At 31.1% G+C, this 22,434-nt stretch overlaps 1 protein-coding gene across 1 annotated transcript; it reads left to right on the forward strand.

Annotated features, from left to right (window-relative positions):
• The first annotated feature begins 900 nt into the window (after positions 1 to 900).
• Positions 901 to 22,014, forward strand: LOC139513365 (dnaJ homolog subfamily C member 1-like). The gene is made up of 10 exons (XM_071301776.1): positions 901 to 1,075; positions 7,328 to 7,429; positions 9,598 to 9,644; positions 10,396 to 10,567; positions 12,611 to 12,890; positions 13,174 to 13,310; positions 13,993 to 14,109; positions 16,805 to 16,868; positions 18,353 to 18,789; positions 21,717 to 22,014. The coding sequence occupies exons 1-10, from the start codon at positions 926 to 928 to the stop codon at positions 21,792 to 21,794; spliced, it is 1,584 nt and encodes a 527-aa protein (XP_071157877.1). The 5' UTR covers positions 901 to 925; the 3' UTR covers positions 21,795 to 22,014.
• The last annotated feature ends 420 nt before the right edge of the window (positions 22,015 to 22,434 follow it).

Here is a 22,434-nt window from a genome sequence, read left to right on the forward strand (position 1 = left end):
ACGCCCCACACCAAATCGCCCCACTTTTTCACCAACTCGCCCCACTATTAAAAAAATTAAAAAATCGCCCCAACCTTGTTAACCAACTCGCCCCACTATTAAAAAAAATCGCCTCACTTGTGAAAAGGGTTAAATCCAGTTAATTTTTCCCCTGTCAACTCTCCCCACTTATTGAAAAAAGGAAAAATCTACTTCTATATATGTAATTTTCAGGTCTACCAACTAGCCGCACTTAAATGAAAACTTATTTTGATTTTTGTAATCTACACAGAATACAAAAAAAAAAAAACGAAGTGATTTAATATAAAACTTTTTTAACATTCTTAAAATATAATTGCAAATACATTTTTGTATCATTATTGGAGAATAACTTTATACTTGTAAGCTTAGTTATTTGTATAACAATTGAAAAGAAACCTGTTAATTGTATCATAATCATACTATTGATGCGTGATTAACATTTATATATAACTTTATTGCAAAAACAGAGTTTTTAACAGCAATTTGATTTTCTAGCACTTCACTTTGCTTTCAAAGGTATTGACGTGGGCAGGGACAAAGATATACAACGGGATTGCATCTTTTTTATAAGTGGTTTATCTACTTGTCATGAGTGGGGCCAGTTGACAGACCGTATATCAGCGGGATTTTAACCCTTTTCATAAGGGGAGCATGTTATCATAACTATTTGCAATGGGAGTTTACCCTTTTCATAAGTGGGGCGAGTTGGTAAACAAGAGTGGGGCGCTTTTTTTAGAAAGTGGGGCGAATTTGTGAAAAAGTGGGGCGATTAGGTGTGGGGCGATTTGCTAGTGGGGCGAATTTGTGAAAAAGTGGGGCGATTAGGTGTAGGGCGATTTGCCAGTGGGGCGATTTGTCATGGATTCGTGTGTAACTCCCGAACCGGACCGGTGAAACTTCGGAAATGGTGTCGAAAAGACTTGGACGCATTACGTGGCTGTTATTTTTGTCTCACATATGGATAGCTAAGGGTTGGGATACTGATGATCTTGAACTTTTTGATCTGGTTGAAGAGGTCAACCGAAACTTCTATGAAGTTTTAGGCGTAGACCAGGTATTGTCACAAATTTAACATTATTATAGGATTACCATAATGTAAATTTAAATGGACAAAATAATTTTGTCCATTTACAATGAACTGAGGTAGGATCTCCTGTAGTTGGTGATCGCAATACTGGTATACCAGTATTGTCCACAATACTGGTATAAAAATTTTGTACCAGTATTGTTACTTTTTATAAAAAAACCAGCAATACTGGTACATTACTGATATACCAGTATTGTAGTTGTATTGTTGACTAGACTATATTGAAGATCAAAGAGAGATTAAATGGAACTCAAAAAGATTATAGAGGATAATTGTGAAATTAATTAACAACCAGTTAAAAGTCATTACTATACTTGCACAAATAAACAAAGGATTATTGAAATTAACTCATATCATCATTATTATTTAAACAATACTCTAGTTCAGGGAAGCAATGCGCATGTGCAAGATCGATCGTGATGTTGCGTTATCGACTAATTAGATACGAGATTTGATAAACTGGGGGCATTATCGGTTTATTGATTTACCAGATCGGCATCGTTATTACTGTAGTCATATGCATAATTTATTTTCACATGCTATGGCAAACGAAAATATATACAACATATGAAAAATAAAAGGCAGCAGAGAACAGAAGTTACAGAGTATACGATAATATTATGACATTATATGTGATCTAATTTTCCAAGCGGCTGCATTTGAATAAATGCATAGTTTTACTGTCAGAGATTTAGAATAAATTATCTAACTTGTGCCGATTTGGCCAAGAATAGTAGAATAAATATAAAATTCTATGCGCACAGATCTATACGTTGGACATGATAAAACAAAATGATATTCGTCTTCCAAAACATTCATATTGCAACATATCCAAATTCTATTTTCTCTTTGAGTATTCAGATAACGACCAACTTCAACATTTAATCTAAGTGTTCCGCTACGCAATTTTGTTAATATAGAAAATCGAAGTATCTTTCAAAACCAAATACTACTTTATATCGTTTATAAATACAAAGTTTGTTACATTCTTCTAAAGCTGAAGATTCCACTGACATATTAAAACAGACTATATTGACCGTTATGTTAATTAATCTTAATTACAAAAGGAACGGTTAGATATATGTCACCTGACTTTGAATGTTACCTTCTCGCAAAAATGGACAGATTCATGCTGTGATGTTCACTTAGCAGATCGTCTGTATATTCAAGAAGGTACAGGTGCTATTTCATTACCATATCTGAGGAACTGATCTTAGGTCATAAAAATAAAAGTCAATCAACACCTAGGCCATATGGTATCATAAAGTTTTACCTTAAACTATTAATCTCACCAGGCGACAGTTAGAGACAATTTATATACCCTTAATAATCGTAATCATGTTCTGACAGTTAGGTACCATTAAATTATATGTTCAAAATGCTAGCCCTGATTGCATGCGTGTATTTACATAAATGTTTTGTGCTTAATTCAAATGCATCGGATATTGACAATTTTTGAAAGGAGGGGGAGATTGGTCGTTCAGCATTTTATTTTGATATATTGTGAAGCATACATAATATTGTATACAGAACATCTAGTTAATTCCAATATATATGTATATATAAAATGAAATAGCTGCCTACTTGGATCTTTTGACATACATCCTTCTTTTTGACAAGTTTCACGAAAGCGATACTTAGCGATGCTAGGTTCCGTCGTCAGCATTCACGCCGACTAATTCAGCATTTAGGTTCAGTCTGTGGTTAACGTTTTGTTTTACATCAAAATCGTTGTCAAACATAATGAAATTTCGGGAAATTGGAAGCTTCTTTCTGTCCAAAATACAGTATCCAGGGCAAAATTTTGCAAATATTTATTTTCATTTTTCCATATAATCAACAAAAAATTATATTTCTGCACATAAACTTCTTCAAAGTTCTTAACAGCTTCCAGGGACTTGAAGGACCTCGTTCCTTCTTTATCAAACATTTCGTTTTGGCTTTTTGCAAGCAGTAAATTCAATTTTCTTTTCCAATTTTCTCCCGTAATTTTTAAACACTATATCCCGAAATTTTTCAAAATATTACTTATTTTACTTTATTACACATAAACATAAACAAACAAAAAACAGATGACACTCAACGACTTCACAGGTAAACGGTAAAGCGGCAGGCGTCCTAATAAACGCCTATTAAACACCGAATATTGATGTGTACCATATATGACTTTGCCCCCAGTTCAACCAAATCTTGTATATTCTCGCATGAGTTTTAATTAAACGCTTGACCCACTCAGAATTCTAGGTCGCGAACAAGCTTTCCCTGAACTACTGTATTGCTAATAATTTTATCATATTTCTATATTTTATTTTATTTAATATAGATAAAATAAAATAAAAGCTTATTATTATCTGAGCAATAATTTAATAAATTCAAGCAAATTATTAGACTCTAACACTGTAAATTCAGCATTTACATGTATGCCATCACATATTTTGACAGATATTGTAATACATGTATACATTTTTTGTGAACTAAGATCATATGCATTTGTTTGTCTTTATTTTCTTATTAATCTTTCACAACAAAAGATATCAATATAATTCATTAATTATAAAAAGTTGCTTTATAGGGGAACCTTGTTATAATCAAATTAACTAGTTTGTCTACATAAATGTTAAGGGTTGAAGCAGTTGATTCAGAACCATGGACAATACAATTAGTAGCAGATACATGTATATCTACTGGTACAAATACTAAACCAGCATTCTGACAGTTAGAGAGCTATACAAATGCTATCTGAAATAGCTTGTAATCTAGTAAGCGTTAGAGAAAGTCCACAGAGACTGAATACCTAAATACCAATATAGGAAGGGGGGGGGGGGGGGGGGGGGGGGTTGCAGAAATCACATCTGAAGAAGAAATACCAATGCTGATGATACAGAAGCTATAACAGCATTAATGTCAATATAAAATTCACTAAAATATACTACATGAATCTTGAAAAGAGAGAGCTGAAAGAAAACATAGAAGAAAGTACAGAGTTTGTTAAAATGCTGAGACAGAAAGGTCACACTTAAGAAAAAAACATCAGAAGATTTAAAACTTTATTTGATGACAATCACAGTGTACCTGCATCTATGGCATCATCAGTTAAACACAATCATTCCTAATAAAATTGTCATGTCATATGTTAATTTCATTATGCATATATGTGACACCTTTAACAAAAGATTAATTACCTATATTGTTTATTTAAAAAAAGCACAATACTGGTACAATACTGGAATACAATACTGGTACAAAATTTTTATACCAGTATTGTGGACAATACTGGTATACCAGTATTGCGATCACCAACTACAGGAGATCCCTGAGGGAATCCCTTTCGGGATTCTGTGTCTGGAGCAATTACATGTATTTTTTTTTCCTTCTTAAAAAGAAATTTGCAAAATGGAAAATTAAAAAATGAATTAAAAAACATGCCTGTCCCCTCCCCCCACAAACAAATGTATAGTCCCATACACCTTATCACTATTTCAGTATATGTCCGCCATTTATCACAAGGCTTCCCGTAAAGTTTTTTTGACATCGCAATGCAAAATATATGACTTCACAACTGAAAAGTAATACACCTTATCGCTATTTGTCCGCCATTCTTCTTCTTTATGTAAATCCCTCGAACGTTGGAGCACACACAGCTTTAACAGATTAGTTTTTAAAATGTTAACATATTCACAAGTTATTCCAAATTGTAATGAAATCCTCCACCAGAACGTTGCACATGCACAAAATTTATTTACAGAAATGTACATATTATATATACTATACACGGATAACCCATTCATTATCCAAAATGTAGGTACGGTGATAAAAGCAATGTCTTAAGTTTAATAAAATCAATGAACTATTTTGGCTGTTGAATTCACTGGATAGAGTTAATGATTTAAACAGGTTGGGAACAAACCCTCTATATGGTGATTACACCTATATAGAGGGATAATCCTTCTATAGAGGGGTAAAATTATCCCTCTATAGAGGGGTATTTTTGTTTAGACTGGATTTAAATCAAAATAGGGCAGAATGGCATTCTCTACTTATTATGGCAGTAACCTGGAACAGTTGATGCACCAATTAATGTACTTAATTTAATATGCACATGCCCAGTTTGATGCTTATCTGACTAAATATAAATTCTATTGTTCACCATGATTGAAAGCTGTGATGATCAGGTAAATTCTACTCCCCTATGCCTCACTGAACAGAATTTCTATTGTTAGATTTAACATGAAATTTAAAGGTCAACTATTCCTTTTGTTGTTGATCAGGTGTTCAGATAAGTTTACAATAGATTGCAAGTTTTGTCACTTTAGCAGAAAACTGGTTATCCCAATTTTTAGTAAAGTGCATATGTTGATGCATATAATGCTAAAGATTATAGCCAATATAACTAGATAATGCCATTCTGCCCTAATTTGCTTTAAATCCAGTGCAAACAAAAATACCCCTCTATAGAAGGATAATTTTATCCCTCTAAAGAAGGATATAATCACTTTACAGGGGGTTTGTTCCCAACCTGTTAAAGGTCTTTGTTCCTATGAGAGCCAAGTAGAGCAAGCCTAAAATACTATGCATTCAGAAGATGCTACGGATGGTTATTTTCTATTTAATGGATTACTGGATATCACACAGGTTCCCATAAAGTTTTGACGTCATAAAACAAAATTTCTGACGCCACAATGGAAAAGTGATTGTGAATGACGTCAAAAATTCAAGCGGCCGGGTCAGCCGCTATAATGTGTATTGTTGTATGACGTCAATACACCTAATCGCTATTTGTCCACTATTCGCATTACCAGACTTCACACAGGTTCCTGTAAAATTTTGACATCATAATACAAATTATGTCGCCACAATGGAAAAAACGATAATTGTATGACGTCAATAGTTCAAATGGTACAGATTCTCAGGTCAGTGTGAAAAGTGATAAGGTGTATAGTTTAAATGGCAAAGATTTCCAAATAACTATACATTTTAAGGGTTCGTGTTGTTTATTCTTTAGTTTTCTATGTTGTGTCATGTGTTCTATTGTTTTTCTGTTTGTCTTTTTCATTTTTAGCCATGGCGTTGTCAGTTTGTTTTAGATTTATGAATTTGACTGTCCCTTTGGTATCTTTCTTCCCTCTTCTCTTTTTAAGATGTATACACCGTATCACTTTTCCTGGCTGACCAGAGAATCTGTACTGCTTAAACTATTGACGTCATACAACAATAACTTTTCCATTGTAGTGTCACATATTTTGTATTACATGTATGTTGTCAAAATTTTACGGGAACCTGTGTGATGTACAGTAATGGCGGACAAATAGTGATAAGTTGTATTGGCCTTGTCTGCCATTAAAAGTTGTCTTTATTTTTCCTAAAAGAATAATTTTGTGGACTTTTCCGTTATCTTCAAAAATACTGCTCATTTACAAACCACCAGGGAGCAATTTTTGAAGGCTTTGTGCAATAGATTTCTTTGCTTAGTTCTTAGTTCATAAGACAAGAGTTTGAACTCTAATTAACAATTTAGTAGCGCATCAGAAAAATTCTGTTATGGCATGTTTTGGCCTCTTAAAACTAGAGAATTTATGATTGCTTTTTTTAATGACTGGTATAAGTTAATTTTGGGAGAAGATTAAGGGGAGCTAAATCAAACCTTGAAAATAAAATAAAAATCTTACAAATTTACCAATACTAGTACTACATGTACTAGTAGATATTACTTACATCTTACAAAAATGACTAACTAATCCAAACTGATCCTGATCTTGATCCTTTGATGAAAACAACTTGTCTCTTTGTAAAAATTTTAATTTCATCTTTATCTGGTGCTCTACATTGTATATCTTTTTAAAGTAAAACTTAATTTAAAACTCGACATTCTAAGTAATACAATGTAGTATAAGACAGTGTGTTTTAATACATTTTGTGACACTCAGTTCTCCTATAACATGTTGACGCGGCCTGCCTTATTGGTAATAGCTGTTACTATCTCAATGTTTTTGTTAGAGATCCCAAAATATCAAGTATTATCCTAGGAACAATTACAATTAAGTAATTGTAAACTTAAGAATTTACCCTGAAGAAACAGTGATTGATGTTACAGATTGATTACAGCACATGGCGCAAACTGGACTTGTAAGTTGTAAGTTAGTAAAAAAATGTATCTAGTGGAATTTCCCTAATTTTTATGCAGATAAGTGTTAATATAGGTGAATTTTACTTCATTTTTAGGCTGCAAGTAGCTCAGAAATCAGAAAGGCTTACAGGAAACTTTCCTTGCAGCTTCATCCGGATAAAAACAAGGACCCTGATGCTGAAGCCCAATTTAGACAGGTAAATTTTTAAATGATTACTTTGAGCTACAATGTAAATATATATGTACTTGTATACCAAATGAGGGTAAGTCAAAATTTTATTTAAAGAACTGGCGACCTATCACACTTTTGTGTGTAGACTATAAGATAGCTACAGCAAGTTTAGCAAATAGACTAAAAAAGGTGCTGGTAAATATAATTAGCCAAACACAAAAAGGATTTCTTAAAGGTAGGTATATAGGCGAATGTACTAGATTTATTTATGATCTGATGGAAAAGATGGAGGAAGACGACATTCCTGGACTTTTACTTTTAGTCGATTTTGAAAAAGCCTTCGACACAGTCGAATGGTCTTTTATACTAGAGGCTTTGCAGTTTTATGGCTTTGACCACACATTTATAAGTTGGATTAAGGCATGCTACTGTGATGCTTCTAGTGCAGTGTTAAACAACGGATATATTTCAGAATTTTTTTCATTGAAAAGAGGGGTTCGTCAAGGGGATCCTCTGTCTCCTTATCTATTTATTTTAGTTTTGGAACTACTCAGTGCAGCTATTAAAAATGACCCTGATGTTGCTGGGGTATCAATTAATGACTCTGAATTTTTATTGAGTCAATATGCTTATGATTCTTCCCTAGTCCTGGATGGTGACCAAAAGTCTCTAAATTAATGTCTAAATTTGTTTGATAAATTTTCAGAATGTGCTGGACTTAGGTGTAATGTATGCAAAACTGAGGCCATATGGATTGGGTCAAAAAAGGTAGTATGGAAAAACTTTTGCCAGAAAAAAATCTTGTTTGAAACCTTTCTTGGAGGTTGAAGAGGGACGAAAGATACCAAAGGGCTTATATCTCAAAAACGAAAGCATGTAGAGCAAATCTGACATGGGTAAAAATGTTCATTAGGTCAAGATCTATCAGCCCTGAAATTTCAGATGAATCAAACAAACCATTGTTGGGTTGCTGCCACTTAATTGGTAATTTTAAGGAAATTTTGCAGTTTTTGGTCATTATCTTGAATATTATTATAGATACAGATAAACTGTTAATAGCAAAAATGTTAAGCAAAGTAAGATCTACAAATAAGTCAATTTGACCAAAATTGTCAATTGACCTCTTAAGGAGTTATTGCCCTTTAAAGACTTTTTTCACAATTTGTTCATCATGTTGACTAACTTTAAAAAATCTTCTCCTTTGAAACTGCTGTATCAATTTCAGCCAAACTTAGGCTAAATGAGTTTTAGAGTTTCAGAGTATCTAGTATAAATTTTATATTTCATTTCCTTGTATGTCAAGAAACATAGCTCCTATGGCTAAAATAGAACATAGGAGAAAATGATTTTTTTTTTTGCTTTTGAAGAAAATAGGACGATTCAAAGAACATTTAAATAAATTGAAAAGCCAAAATAATCATTGATATGAGATTAAACTAAAAAAATTCAGGTGAGCGATTCAGGCTCTTGAGAGCCTCTTGTTTACTTGTGGTATTAAGGAGGCTCGAGGGTACAAATGTATAAAAATTTCAGAAAAAAATCAAACATTTGTTTTTCATTACAAATTTTATTTATTTCCTTTTGTAGTTGTTACTTTATCATATGGTACATAAATCATTCAAAACAATCAATTCGTGTTGGCCCCTAGATGACTTTCAAAATGTATATATCATTGAAAAAGTTCCAAATTATCTCCCTTTGGTGGAAAAATGCCATTTTTTGGCTCTAAAATTGAAATATCTTTTTCAACTCATCGGTGACCTATCTTTTTTAATATAATTTCCATATAAGCTGTACTAAAACTAAATTATTGTAACATTTTAGCGATTTCTGTAATAAATTTCTTTTTTTTATTTCGATATTACCTTTATTTCTCCTATTACTTCAACAGAAAAAAAACACCTTTACAAAAATGTATGCTTCTTTCGAAGGCAGATTGTGAACGCAAATGAACGGTGACCCCACTTTTTTATTTTATTTTTCTATTAACTATAAGATAAAGATCATTTATAGAAAAATATAGAGAAATCCTATATAAATGATTTAGACCCGCGAACCCCCTTAAGGGAAAACAGTTGAATTCCTAATGGAATGTATAACGTTAAAGTCTGATTTCTAATCTGTGTACTGCAGTGTCTTTTATATATATATGACAAAGGTTTTCATATTTAAGTAACTTATATTTTCATCTAGCTTGTTGGTGTGTATGAAGTGCTCAAAGATGAAGAAAAGCGTAAGAGGTAAGAAAACTTTAGAATTTTTTTTTAAGAATTAAATGCTTTTTTGTCGAGCCTTCAACTTTTGTTGAAAAAGCGAGACATAGCGATCCTGCATTCTGTCGGCTGCAGCTTCCACAAATATTCACTCTGTCATGTCTGTGGTTAAAGTTTTTGAAATTTTAATAACTTTCTCAAACTATTTTGGATTTCTATCAAACTTAGATCTAAGAAGCTTGTTTATGATTATAATATAGTTACTATAGTATCCTGAGAAGTAAATTTTGCAAAAAAAAAATCCTGTTTTTCCAAATTTTATTTATAAATGGACTTGGTTTTTCTGCAAGGAAACATTGCAATCACTCTGTGTCTAAAGATTTTAAAATTTTAATAACTTTCTTAAATTATCCTGGATTTGTACCAAACGTGGACAGAAACTTGTTTATGATCAAAAGCTAGTATCTAGAAGGAAATTTTGTTAAAATTTTCTTCCTGTTTTTCTGTATTTTACTCATGAATGGACTTTAACATTATATACAGTCTGCAATTAAAGATTTAAAACATTTATTAGATTTGTAAACTATTCTGGATTTTTTTCAGTCATGGACAGAAGCTTCTTTCAATCAAAAGATAGTATTGAAAGGAATATTTTTAATCCCCCCCCCCCCTTGTTTATGATCATTAGATTATTATCCAGAAGTAAATTTTGTAAAAAAAAATCCTGTTTATCCGTATTTTATCTTTTGTTTTCAGTATATTATTTGTTTTGTTTTAGGTATCATCTTGTCCTTGAAAATGGGTTACCAGATTGGAGACAACCTATATATTACTACAGACGAGCTCGTAAGATGGGAATGTTTGAGTTACTCGGATTATTATTTAGTATTCTTACTCTTGGTCATTACATTGTTTTATGGGCTTCGTATGCAGAAAGAAAATTTACAGTGGTAAGTAGCATTTTTGATAATGTACATGTTTTTGGATATCAAAGATATCTAACAAACTTGACACAGACTTGGCAGTGAATACTTCAATTAGCTTTGATAATACCAAATGAATGCAACGTTGCTTTTAACCACAAATAAAGAAGACAAGAAAGCAAAAATTACAACAATTAATAAGTTATATACTGTTGTAAAAGTTAGCAACCATAACATAAGAATACTGGTATATATTTTTTGCATTCTGAAATAAAAGTATTTGATATCATCATAATTATGTAAAAAGCATGACAAATGTTTCTTATGAGTTAAAACTTATGAAAACTTAAAATACTATGATGACTTTATCCTTTTCACAGTGTAAAAACTATCATTTGTTCATATGACTGTACATAGGCATCATTATGAAATCATTCTTAGCCTTGTCCTTTAAACTATTGTTGATAATGTTGGGATGTATCATAATATATACTGTCCTTGTTCCGATGGAACCTCAGTTTTCCAAAAATTCACTGCTGACAAAAACCTATGCCCCACCTCCTACAGGAGAATTTAATTAATGAGAGAAAATGTTCAGAAATACTATGTCTTTTAATTAATGAGAGAAAATGTCCAGAAATACTATGTCTTTTAATTAATGAGAGAAAATGTCCAGAAATACTATGTCTTTTAATTAATGAGAGAAAATGTCCAGAAATACTATGTCTTTTAATTAATGAGAGAAAATGTCCAGAAATACTATGTCTTTTAATTAATGAGAGAAAATGTCCAGAAATACTATGTCTTTTAATTAATGAGAGAAAATGTCCAGAAATACTATGTCTTTTAATTAATGAGAGAAAATGAGAAATACTATGTCTTTTAATTAATGAGAGAAAATGTCCAGAAATACTATGTCTTTTAATTAATGAGAGAAAATGTTCAGAAATACTATGTCTTTTAATTAATGAGAGAAAATGTCCAGAAATACTATGTCTTTTAATTAATGAGAGAAAATGTTCAGAAATACTATGTCTTTTGATTAATGAGAGAAAATGTCCAGAAATACTATGTCTTTTAATTAATGAGAGAAAATGAGAAATACTATGTCTTTTAATTAATGAGAGAAAATGTCCAGAAATACTATGTCTTTTAATTAATGAGAGAAAATGTCCAGAAATACTATGTCTTTTAATTAATGAGAGAAAATGTCCAGAAATACTATGTCTTTTAATTAATGAGAGAAAATGTCCAGAAATACTATGTCTTTTAATTAATGAGAGAAAATGTCCAGAAATACTATGTCTTTTAATTAATGAGAGAAAATGTCCAGAAATACTATGTCTTTTAATTAATGAAAGAAAATGAGAAATACTATGTCTTTTAATTAATGAGAGAAAATGTCCAGAAATACTATGTCTTTTAATTAATGAGAGAAAATGAGAAATACTATGTCTTTTAATTAATGAGAGAAAATGTCCAGAAATACTATGTCTTTTAATTAATGAGAGAAAATGAGAAATACTATGTCTTTTAATTAATGAGAGAAAATGTCCAGAAATACTATGTCTTTTAATTAATGAGAGAAAATGTTCAGAAATACTATGTCTTTTAATTAATGAGAGAAAATGTTCAGAAATACTATGTCTTTTCACATGAATATAAAGCAGCAAAATCACTAAAATTTTATACACAATGTACTTAAATATTTGTTATTTGTCTGTACATGTACAAAAAAAGTTCCCTCATCTGTTGTCGGGAAGAAATACATTTATGCATGTGAGAATTAATAGAGCAGGATCTGCTTCCCCTTCCAGAGCACCTGAGATCACTCCCAGTTTTTAGTGGGTTCGTGTTTGAATGTCCCTCTGGTATCTATCACCACTGTTTTACCATGTTTACTGAGCTAAGTTGCAAGATTGTTTATTTTCTTATAACCTATTAATAATATTTTTGTTTTATATGATTTTGGAGAGTAGGTATGGTATATAAATAAAGGTATGCAGTGCATACTATACCCATCATAAATATGTAACAGTTTGATTGAAATCTTTTTATTTCCTGTTGTAGTCTGAAAACTTCACAGATAGAATGAAGAAAATGGAATCAAAGAATAGGAAAATTCGAGGAAAACTTGAAGATCAGATTGAAGAGGAGATGGAATTAGCCCTTCAATTAGTCCCAAGACCAACATTGTCAAAGCTATGGCCAGTTAGACTTACTTTAGCAATTATCAACCTTATAAGGATTTCCCCATCTCTAGTAAGACAACTAGTAGAGTATATAAAACACAGACAAGAATTAAAGAGGATAGAAGAACAAGAATCTGAAGAGGAAGAGGACACTGATGGTAAGATTTTTAAATCTTAGATATTACTAAAAAAATTAATAATTACTGGAAAAGAAGATTTTATTTCATTAATTGGTATTTTTACAATTAAAAGCTAGACCTGAACAGATAAAAGGTAAAAAAAAAAAAAAGGCATGTGTGCTGTGTGAAGTACTTTAGGGACTACAGAAACCTTAGTACATATAGTATCAATATTTTGTACTTGATTTCAATAAACAGAACTAAAATTCCTCTACAGTTACTTTTGTTTACTATTTAATTCCTTCTATACATACAAATTTAGATGTTGTGAAGAAGGTGAAAAGAAAAGTGAAGCAAGAGTTTCCAGAGTACATCCCACAAACTACTGATGGTCCAGTTGTATATACACCTATTGGATATGAAGATGATGAACAAAATTTACAGGTTGTGGAGAAAAAGGTAACATTACTGTAAAATAAGATTTTTAAAAACAGCTCAATAAAAATTATTTTCAGAATAAAATTTTTGATTTTTTTTCAAACCATTTGGATTAAAAGTTAAAAGAACATGCATGTTTTTGAATCTACAGAGTTTAGCTGGGGGGAAAAAAAACAGTAAAATATATTTTGAAAGCACTCATTAAAACATAATGACATAATTATGTCCTGAAAATTATACAATAGAAAATATCCCAAGTTGATATTTGGGAAAACATGTATTAGGTGTTACTACAATGTTTTTGAAGATATGTACCGGTACTTGACCTTTAATCTCCTTTTAAAATAATGATTTTTTTTATTAAACAAATTTATTTTTGATATTCTGACCATTAATCCAGAATTTTTCCACTTGATTTATGCAATATCTTTATTTAAGAACCGAAAGTTATGATAATTTTTTTTAAATTTTTCAAATTCATATCAGATGTCACAACAAGAAAGAACATGTTTTTAAAGTTTTCAAAATGGAGTATTTTTGTCTGGCTTGAAACTTTCGATATGTTTTTCAATATGACTAAATCTAATTTTTAGTGCAACATATACATGCATACAGCTAGGGACATCATCTTTGTCTAGTTTTGTTGAATTTTAACTACATAAATACAAAACTTGAATTGTTTCAAATAGCACTTTTTTTATAGGGAAAATGGAGCCAAGAAGAGATAGCTAACTTAGCTAAGGCTGTAAGTAAGTTTCCTGGAGGTACACCTGGGAGATGGGAAAAGATTGCTGTTATGATGGAAAGACCTGTTGCAGAGGTAATATATCTTTTATCAATAATTCTACAGTAATCTGTAGCTACCTAGACTAAACTTTAACATTTTATAGTCTTTTGGGTCATATCCACTAGCACTTTATGATAGGATATCTGGTAGGATTGCTTATGAGTATTAAATGACTGTTTTACTTTTCACATTAAAAAATGCCAATATATTTATGATAAAACCTTATGAACAGAACTCAGTTGTATCTATTTATCTGAAAAGTGTCATATTTGTTAAGATTAAAAGAGATAAGAATGTTCAAAACCAAAATAAAACTAGTTTATATACGACTGAAAAAAAATTAGGGGGGACGTAAAATGCTATGATGTCGTCATCATCTGAAGACATATTTGGTTTCTAGACAATAACTTAAGTTTAAGTGAATGGATCTCTATTAAATTTTATGGAAAGGTTCAATACCACAAAATAAAGGTTGGGATTGATTTTAGGGGTCATGGTACCAACAGTTTAGGAATGAGGGACCAAAAACAAGCAATTTTGTAGTTTCCAGACAATAACTTGTGTTTAAGTTTATGGTTATCTCTCTAAAATTGTACTTCAAGGTTCCATACTACAAAGGAAAGGCTGGGATTGGGGGATAATTGCTCCAAGGTGGGGGGGGGGGGAGGGTGATTTTTTTCCAATTTTGTTTTTTGGAGGATCATTTTTTTTTTCCTTCGAAATTTTTCAAATTTCAAATCTTTTAAAAGTTTCAATAAGAAATCTTCAATTGCACAGTAATGTGCAAAATATTGTTTGACTTTGTGTCAGAAAACTATATTATGTCAAAAATTTGATCACAATCCAAATTCAGACAGTATCTAGCTTGAATATTGTGCCCAAACTTGCCCCAGCTGTTCAGGGTTTCGACCTCTGCAGTCGTATTAGGCTCCTTCAGCGAAGCATTATATTCCTGGTTATAATCCATAAAATGAAATGAATTTGAATGGTCAAATGTTTGTCTTTTTTTCATTTGGATTAGTTTTGGTAACTGGAAACCTAACTAAAATTTGTTTGGCCTGTGGATGACTCTGTTTTGAGTTGCCCTTTAATGATGAATGGTTTGCATCCATGGTAATTAAAAGAGTGTTTGACTATTGTATCGGAGAACTATTAAAGATAGGAATTAACTGTTAACAGCAAAAATTATCAGGAATAAAAGATCTACAAAACGGCTAAATGACCATAACTATTGGATTACTCTATTAGCAGTTAATGTCCTTTAATTTTGGATTTTGACCTTTTTTCATGTTTTTGCCAATTATCTACTTATATCTTTGTCTATAAAGTTACATTACTATCAGTAAATCCCAGTTTGTAGACCATTTTCATGGTCCAGCAACTTTGAATAAATTAGCAATGTTGTTGTCCATCAGATTGTCTTTTTCTGAAAATATATGCCTACAGGTGAGACATATCTCTGTGCCAACAGTTAATTTACAAATAGCTTCTTCAACCTTTTCTCATTGTATATTTTGACTTCATTTTAAATAAATTGATTTGTCATTATCAGTATTGTATGCATTTTCTGTAACTTTCATGTAATAGGTAATTTGTATTGCTTTAGGGCTGTATGCTGTGGACTATTGTTTTGTTTTGAATAAGGAATAAGGAAAAGTTAAGGAAACCGAAATAATTTTTTTTTAAATCTGTATACAGTGTTTAGTAGAACATAGAGTGGTGGTATACCATAAACAGTCAGGGGCATTACTTAAACAAGTAACAATTAAAATTACCTATACAAGTAATGTTGAAAACGAGGCTAATTTAAATATAACTTATATAAGTTATTTTTCTGAATATTATTTTTATAGGTGTCCAAGAATACAGATTTTACTAGCTTTAAATAATTTTCACAGTTATCTGGTTATTTTTCCCTTGATATATAAAAACTAATTCTTCTGAAACACTAATTAACTTTCCGACACACTTACCTTTCATACCGACGCTTCTGGGTCAAAGATTGGTCTCTTGGGACTATTAAATTATCATTTTCCTCTAAAATCTTGAAGGTAGACTGATATAAATAGATAAATACTTGTGAATTAATTAAGACCTGAAGTTATTTATAATTTGTAACCTAAATCAATTAAAGCTGTGCCTTAGATAAGTGTTATTGCTATTTTTTTCAAAAATGTTTAAAATAACTTATTCAGGTAATATTTTTGTCATTATTTTCAAAGTAACCCTTTATCTCTTTACTCCTCTCAAATCTGATAAATTCTTTATTTTATGATATAAAATGTTGTTTAAAATCATGAAAACTACATTTAGTGTAAGTTTCTATTGAAAATTAAAATAACTCTATTAAGTAATTTTATTATTTTTAAAATAAAAAATTACTTATATAAGTAATTAAAAAAAATAACTTGTTTAAGTAACGCCCCTGACTGATAAAGTGGTCTCTAATTACAGTAGCTTCAAATAAAACTTTTTCTTAGTGGAAACTATATTAATTTATGTGTTTAGTGGAATCAATATTAATTTATGTGTATCAGCAGGAAAAATTATATTACCACTAAAATGTTGTACACGTATATGCCAACATATACATGATATACAGTGTTTAGTAATTTAACTTAGTTACAAATGTTTATTTTGGCGTGAACATTTTCAGGATATTGAACGAAACAAATGAAATGATTATTTTCAAAATTATTTGATATTTTCATTTATATTATATTTTTAGGTGACAGCCAAGGCCAAAACATTGAAAGGATCTTATAACATAACAGCAAATGCCAGTTTACAAGGTCAGCATTTCATTTGCTTTTCTCTTTTAAATTTAAAAAAAAAAATGTTTTACAAACAAAGATGTGTTGGTTTATCCCTAAATATTCTGACACCATTCCCGATTTTATTTTAAATGAACTATTGTGCAAATAAAATTCATAACAATTTATTATAACTTAATTGTGAAATAAATATTTCCAAACCAGCAGTGGTCATACACTTCACATTTCCCAATGTGAATGGAAGTAGTATATCTGGCCAAGTGAAACAAGTTGTAAAAAAATTATGAACCACAGTACCAGTTAAAATTTAAGAGTGGGTTCCTTGAAGGAACTTCCTTCATATTTTTATCAATCAACAAAGCTTATTCTTGTTGGAATAATGCAAATAATTACAAATAAAACTGTTTTTCTGCAAATTTATTAGGAGAGATCCGTTTGCGCAAAAATGTGTCCTTTTGCGCCACAACTTTTTTCTCCAATGCTACGTTTGTGCCATCTGTTTTAAAATTACATGGCATCATTTGCGCCAAAAAATAAAACATATGATTGCGCCAATTAGAAGAAAAACGACTTCCCTCCTCCTTTATTCGGACTTGAAACCGGCAGTTTACACAATAAATGTTTCCTTTTTTGAAACATACTTTCTTCTTACTGCTGCTGCTGCATGGGTACTTCTCAGTTTAATGTATGTAGTAGCTTGTAACAAATTCACTTTATTGTCCAAAAAGACAAACATTAAAGGATGAAATGCATAAATATTTCATAATAATACCTGTGGAATGCTTCTGTTTCATTACTGATAGATAGAGTTTCAGCCCATACGGATGGTAGGAACACATAACTGTGTCATCAACATATGTGGCTAAAACATATTCAGCAAAAACTTCTATTTTCTTCTCTTTTGGCATATCTTGTATTAAATATTCAGCAAAGCAATACGTTTTCTTCTCTCTCTGTACATGGACTGTCTAATGCATTTCAAGTCAATTCTCTCCAGATGCTCATCTTCATGGTGAAATATTTTCAAACGTATAATACTTTTTAAGCCAAACATAAGAATAAATATTAAATCATTAATATTTATGATAGATATGTGTACAGATAAATTGGCGCAAATAAGTTTCGAATATTGGCGCAATTGATACATTTGGAAAACACAAAATTGGCGCAAATGATACCCCTGAAAAACAGTAATTGGCGCAAAAGGACTGCTGCCAATTTATTTCACTATTGCCAGACAAAATTTCTTAATCATAGCACTGAATACAAAAGACAATCACAGGGCATCATCATGACCTTTGTATGGGATTCAGAAATCTTTACAAACAATGATCCATTGATGTTGATCTACTTAAAATTTATTGTAAAATACTGAATATTCAGAAATTTATTTGGTACACTGTTGCATTCCCATCAAATCCATTAAACATGTAGAATCAGGTATTTTTACGTAAGAACTAATGATCTTTTGATGTACAATAAATAGAATTATGCTATTTCAGGTGGAATGTTGAAACAGCCAAAGAAATCTCAAACAATTACAGATGAAATGATATCTCAAAATGAAGAATTACCTACTGTTGATGGTAATGGAGATATAGGTGATAGTCAGGTTAGACGAAGGAAAAATAAACCTCAAAAGACTGACGATAAAACAGTCAAAGATAATAGTGAAAAAGGAGGGAGAATCTCAGAACATACAGATAGTAGTAGCTCAAAACAAAAAATTACAAGTAATGGTAAGATTAACTCTTTACCAAATGGAACTGATGTATCAACAACTCTATCTAAATCAGGTAGTGCTGCAAAATTGACTGATGATTCAGATGGATGGAATAAAAATCTACAAACGATATTAGAATGGGCATTAAGACAACATCCCAAAGGGACAGACCAAAGATGGGACAAAATAGCACAGCATATACCAGGAAAATCTAAGGTAATATTATTTTCTCTCAAGCTTTTCATCAATCAATTTCTGAATGATGCTTGGAATTATTATTTCTATTTATATTCACATTTATATGAAATTTAATTACTATTAATTTTGGATGTAACACGTCTTCTGATTGGCTGACGTTGTTTTGTTATATCTCCTCATAGACATAATTTAGTCATGTGACCATGATGTCTTCAACGTTTTTTCATGGTTTACTCCGGTTTATAATGGAATTTAGAATTAAATTATAAGAAATAAATGTAATATTTTATCTGTCTATACGAAATAACATAAAAAAAATGTGGTGCACACTTTAAAAAAACCCGCTACACAGGTTATTCAGTGTGCACCACATTTTTGATGTTCTTTCTTCATAGACAGAAAAAATATTACAGTTATTCCTTAAATAAACTAATTCTTTTTCATAATAAAGGAAAAGAATTGTAGGTTTCATAACAAGTGAGAGTTGGATATCACTTTTTCTCTAATTCTTCGTCAATTTATCCCTTTCTGCACCCATTGTATAAAAAAAATTTAATCAACGTGTGGTTCGTTTGATCTCAGTACTTCATTGGTTAAAATCCGATTATGACGTCGAATTTTCTTGCTTTCCTCTGAAATTCCTATTGTGACGGCATGAAAAAAGGCGACCATGCCTGATGATGTCACATAGAAAGAACACATCTTTTTGCAGATCATTGGAAAAGAAGGTATAAGTTTACCTGCAAAATGTTAGAAAATCATTAGAGAAACAGATTCTACCACCAAATCTCGTGTAATACGATATTTATCCACTCTCGACAGTTAAATTTTAAATATTTAAAACGCTCGGGCAAGCCTCGTGTTTTAAATTTGAAAATTTAACTGTCTCGAGTGGATAAATATCGTATTACACTCGATGCAGTGGTAGAATCTATATATATCAACTCTCGTTATTTAATTTCAATATAATAACAAATGAGCCTTATGTGAGTTTATCATCACTATTTAAATTAAATAATGAGAGTTGATATCAAGTGATATTTAATTCTCACAAGTTGATAACCTTTTTAGCTCACCTGGCCTAAAAGGCCATGTGAGCTTTTCTCATCACTTGGCGTCCGTCGTCGTCGTCGACGTCGTCGTCGTCGTCTGTCGTCGTTAACAATTTTTCAAACATCTTCTCCTCTGAAACTACTGAATGGATTTGAATGAAACTTAACATGATTGTTCCTTAGTATATCCTGCACAAAATGTGCGCTTCGATTTTTGATCCGTCAAAAAACATGGCCGCCGTTACTTAAAATAGAACATAGGGGTCAAATGCAGTTTTTGGCTTATATCTCAAAAACGAAAGCATTTAGAGCAAATCTGACAAGGGGTAAACATGTTCATTAGGTCAAGATCTATCAGCCCTGAAATTTTCAGATGAATCAAACAAACCATTGTTGGGTTGCTGCCACTTAATTGGTAATTTTAAGGAAATTTTGCAGTTTTTGGTCATTATCTTGAATATTATTATAGATAAAGATAAACTGTGAACAGCAAAAAAGATCAGCAAAGTAAGATCTACAAATAAGTTAATATGACCAAAATTGTCAATTGACCCCTTAAGGGGTTATTGTCCTTTAATGACAATTTTTCACAATTTGTTCATCATATTTGCTAACTTTAAAAAATCTTCTCCTCTGAAACTACTGAATGGATTTGGTTAAAACTTAGCATGATTGTTCCTTAGATTATCCTGCACAATGTGTGTGCTTTGATTTTTGATCCGTCAAAAAACATGGCCACCGTTACTTAAAATAGAACATAGGGGTCAAATGCAGTTTTTGGCTTATATCTCAAAATCGAAAGCATTAAGAGCAAATCTGACAGGAGTAAAAATGTTCATTAGGTCAATATCTATCAGCCCTGAAATTTTCAGATGAATCAAACATCCAATTGTTGGGTTGCTGCCACTTAATTGGTAATTTTTTAGGAAATTTTGCAGTTTTTGGTCATTATCTTGAATATTATTATAGATAAAGATAAACTGTAAACAGCAAAAATGATCAGCAAAGTAAGATCTACAAATAAGTCAATTTGACCAAAATTGTCAATTGACCTCTTTAGGAGTTATTGCCCTTTAAAGACTTTTTTCACAATTTGTTCATCATGTTGACTTACTTTAAAAATCTTCTCTTTTGAAACTGCTGTATCAATTTCAGCCAAACTTAGGCTAAATGAGTTTCAGAGTATCTAGTATAAATTTTATATTTCATTTCCTTGTATGTCAAGAAACATAGCTCCTATGGCTAAAATAGAACATAGGAGAAAATTATTTTTTTTTGCTTTTGAAGAAAATAGGATGATTCAAAGAACATTTAAATAAATTGAAAAGCCAAAATAATCATTGATGAGAGATTAAACCAAAAAAATTCAGGTGAGCGATTCAGGCTCTTGAGAGCCTCTTGTTTGTCTAATGGTCAACACTTTTATTGTGTTGAAATAAAAATCCCGCAAATAGTTGATCTAGTCTTTCACACATACCAGTATGACGTCATATATGTCCTGTTCTGATGTCAAACTTTAAAATCAGACATTTTAAAACTTTTGTACACTCCAGAATGTAATAAAATTTTACAAAATGAAAATTTTCATTTGAAAAGTGTGAGTGTTTGTATATAAATGAAGAATGTCTTCACAAACAAAATGTACATTATCATAACCTTTGAAAGTTATCAAAGACCTAACAAACAGTCAATGGAAAAGTTGTAATATCGTCTCATGACTCCGTACAGTGTGATACGGTTAGTATCATTTCATTCAAGAAATAGATAACAGGCCACAATCATAAGAGAATGATAATTACAATTATTTCTTTCATGTTGAAACATTTTGAAATATTTAGAATCAATTAAAGTTATCGGTGTCATAATTGAATTTGGATTTTTTTATTTTTCCAGGAGGATTGTATAGTCAGATTTAAGTATTTAGCCGATCTAGTCAAGAAGAAGAAAGAACAAAACACACAAGAACAATAATATCTGATGAAGTAAAGGGAAAGAGCAACCCATGAAAATCAGTGTAATAAACAAAGGAATTTATTTTACTTTAATCAAGAAATTTAGGAAACCAAAGATAGTCTTACGAACAGATGTTGAAGGGTTAATATAAATGGTGTTGACAGTTCTATTGGAGTTATTTATTGGACTTTTTTGTCATACATTGTTGTATTTATAAATTTTTATAGAAGTCGTACAATGTTGTATTAATGACTATTAATGCCCCCGTAGTGGAGAGGACATGAGTTTTACCCTTGTCCCTCTTTACATCCGTTCATCGGTCAGACCATCAGTCCTTACATTCCAAAGTTGGTTTCCGTTCTCTAACTTCAGTGTACCTCAACCAAATGTTTTGAAACTTATACACAATGCTTATTACCACAAATCACAGATCAAGTTTGAATTTTGATGACATCACTTAAACCGTGTTAGAGGTATGTCCCTTTTTAAATGGAAACATTGCTGAATTTTTTGCTTTCGTTCTCTTACTTTAGTTTGCCTCAAGCAAATATTATGAAATTTATACACAATGCTTATTACCACAGAATAAAGATCAAGTTTGAATTTTGGTGGTGTCACTTCTAGAGTTATGCCTGTTTACAAATGAAAAAATTGCATA

Source organism: Mytilus edulis, chromosome 2 (assembly GCF_963676685.1).
Source record: "Mytilus edulis chromosome 2, xbMytEdul2.2, whole genome shotgun sequence".
Lineage (NCBI taxonomy): Eukaryota > Metazoa > Mollusca > Bivalvia > Mytilida > Mytilidae > Mytilus > Mytilus edulis.

Coding starts and splice junctions, on each gene's coding strand:
- LOC139513365 (XM_071301776.1), top strand. CDS start 926: ATGGTGTCGAAAAGACTTGGACGCATTACGTGGCTGTTATTTTTGTCT. Junction 9,645..10,395: donor GATGAAGAAAAGCGTAAGAG/GTAAGAAAACTT, acceptor GTTTTGTTTTAG/GTATCATCTTGTCCTTGAAA. Junction 16,869..18,352: donor AGCAAATGCCAGTTTACAAG/GTCAGCATTTCA, acceptor ATGCTATTTCAG/GTGGAATGTTGAAACAGCCA.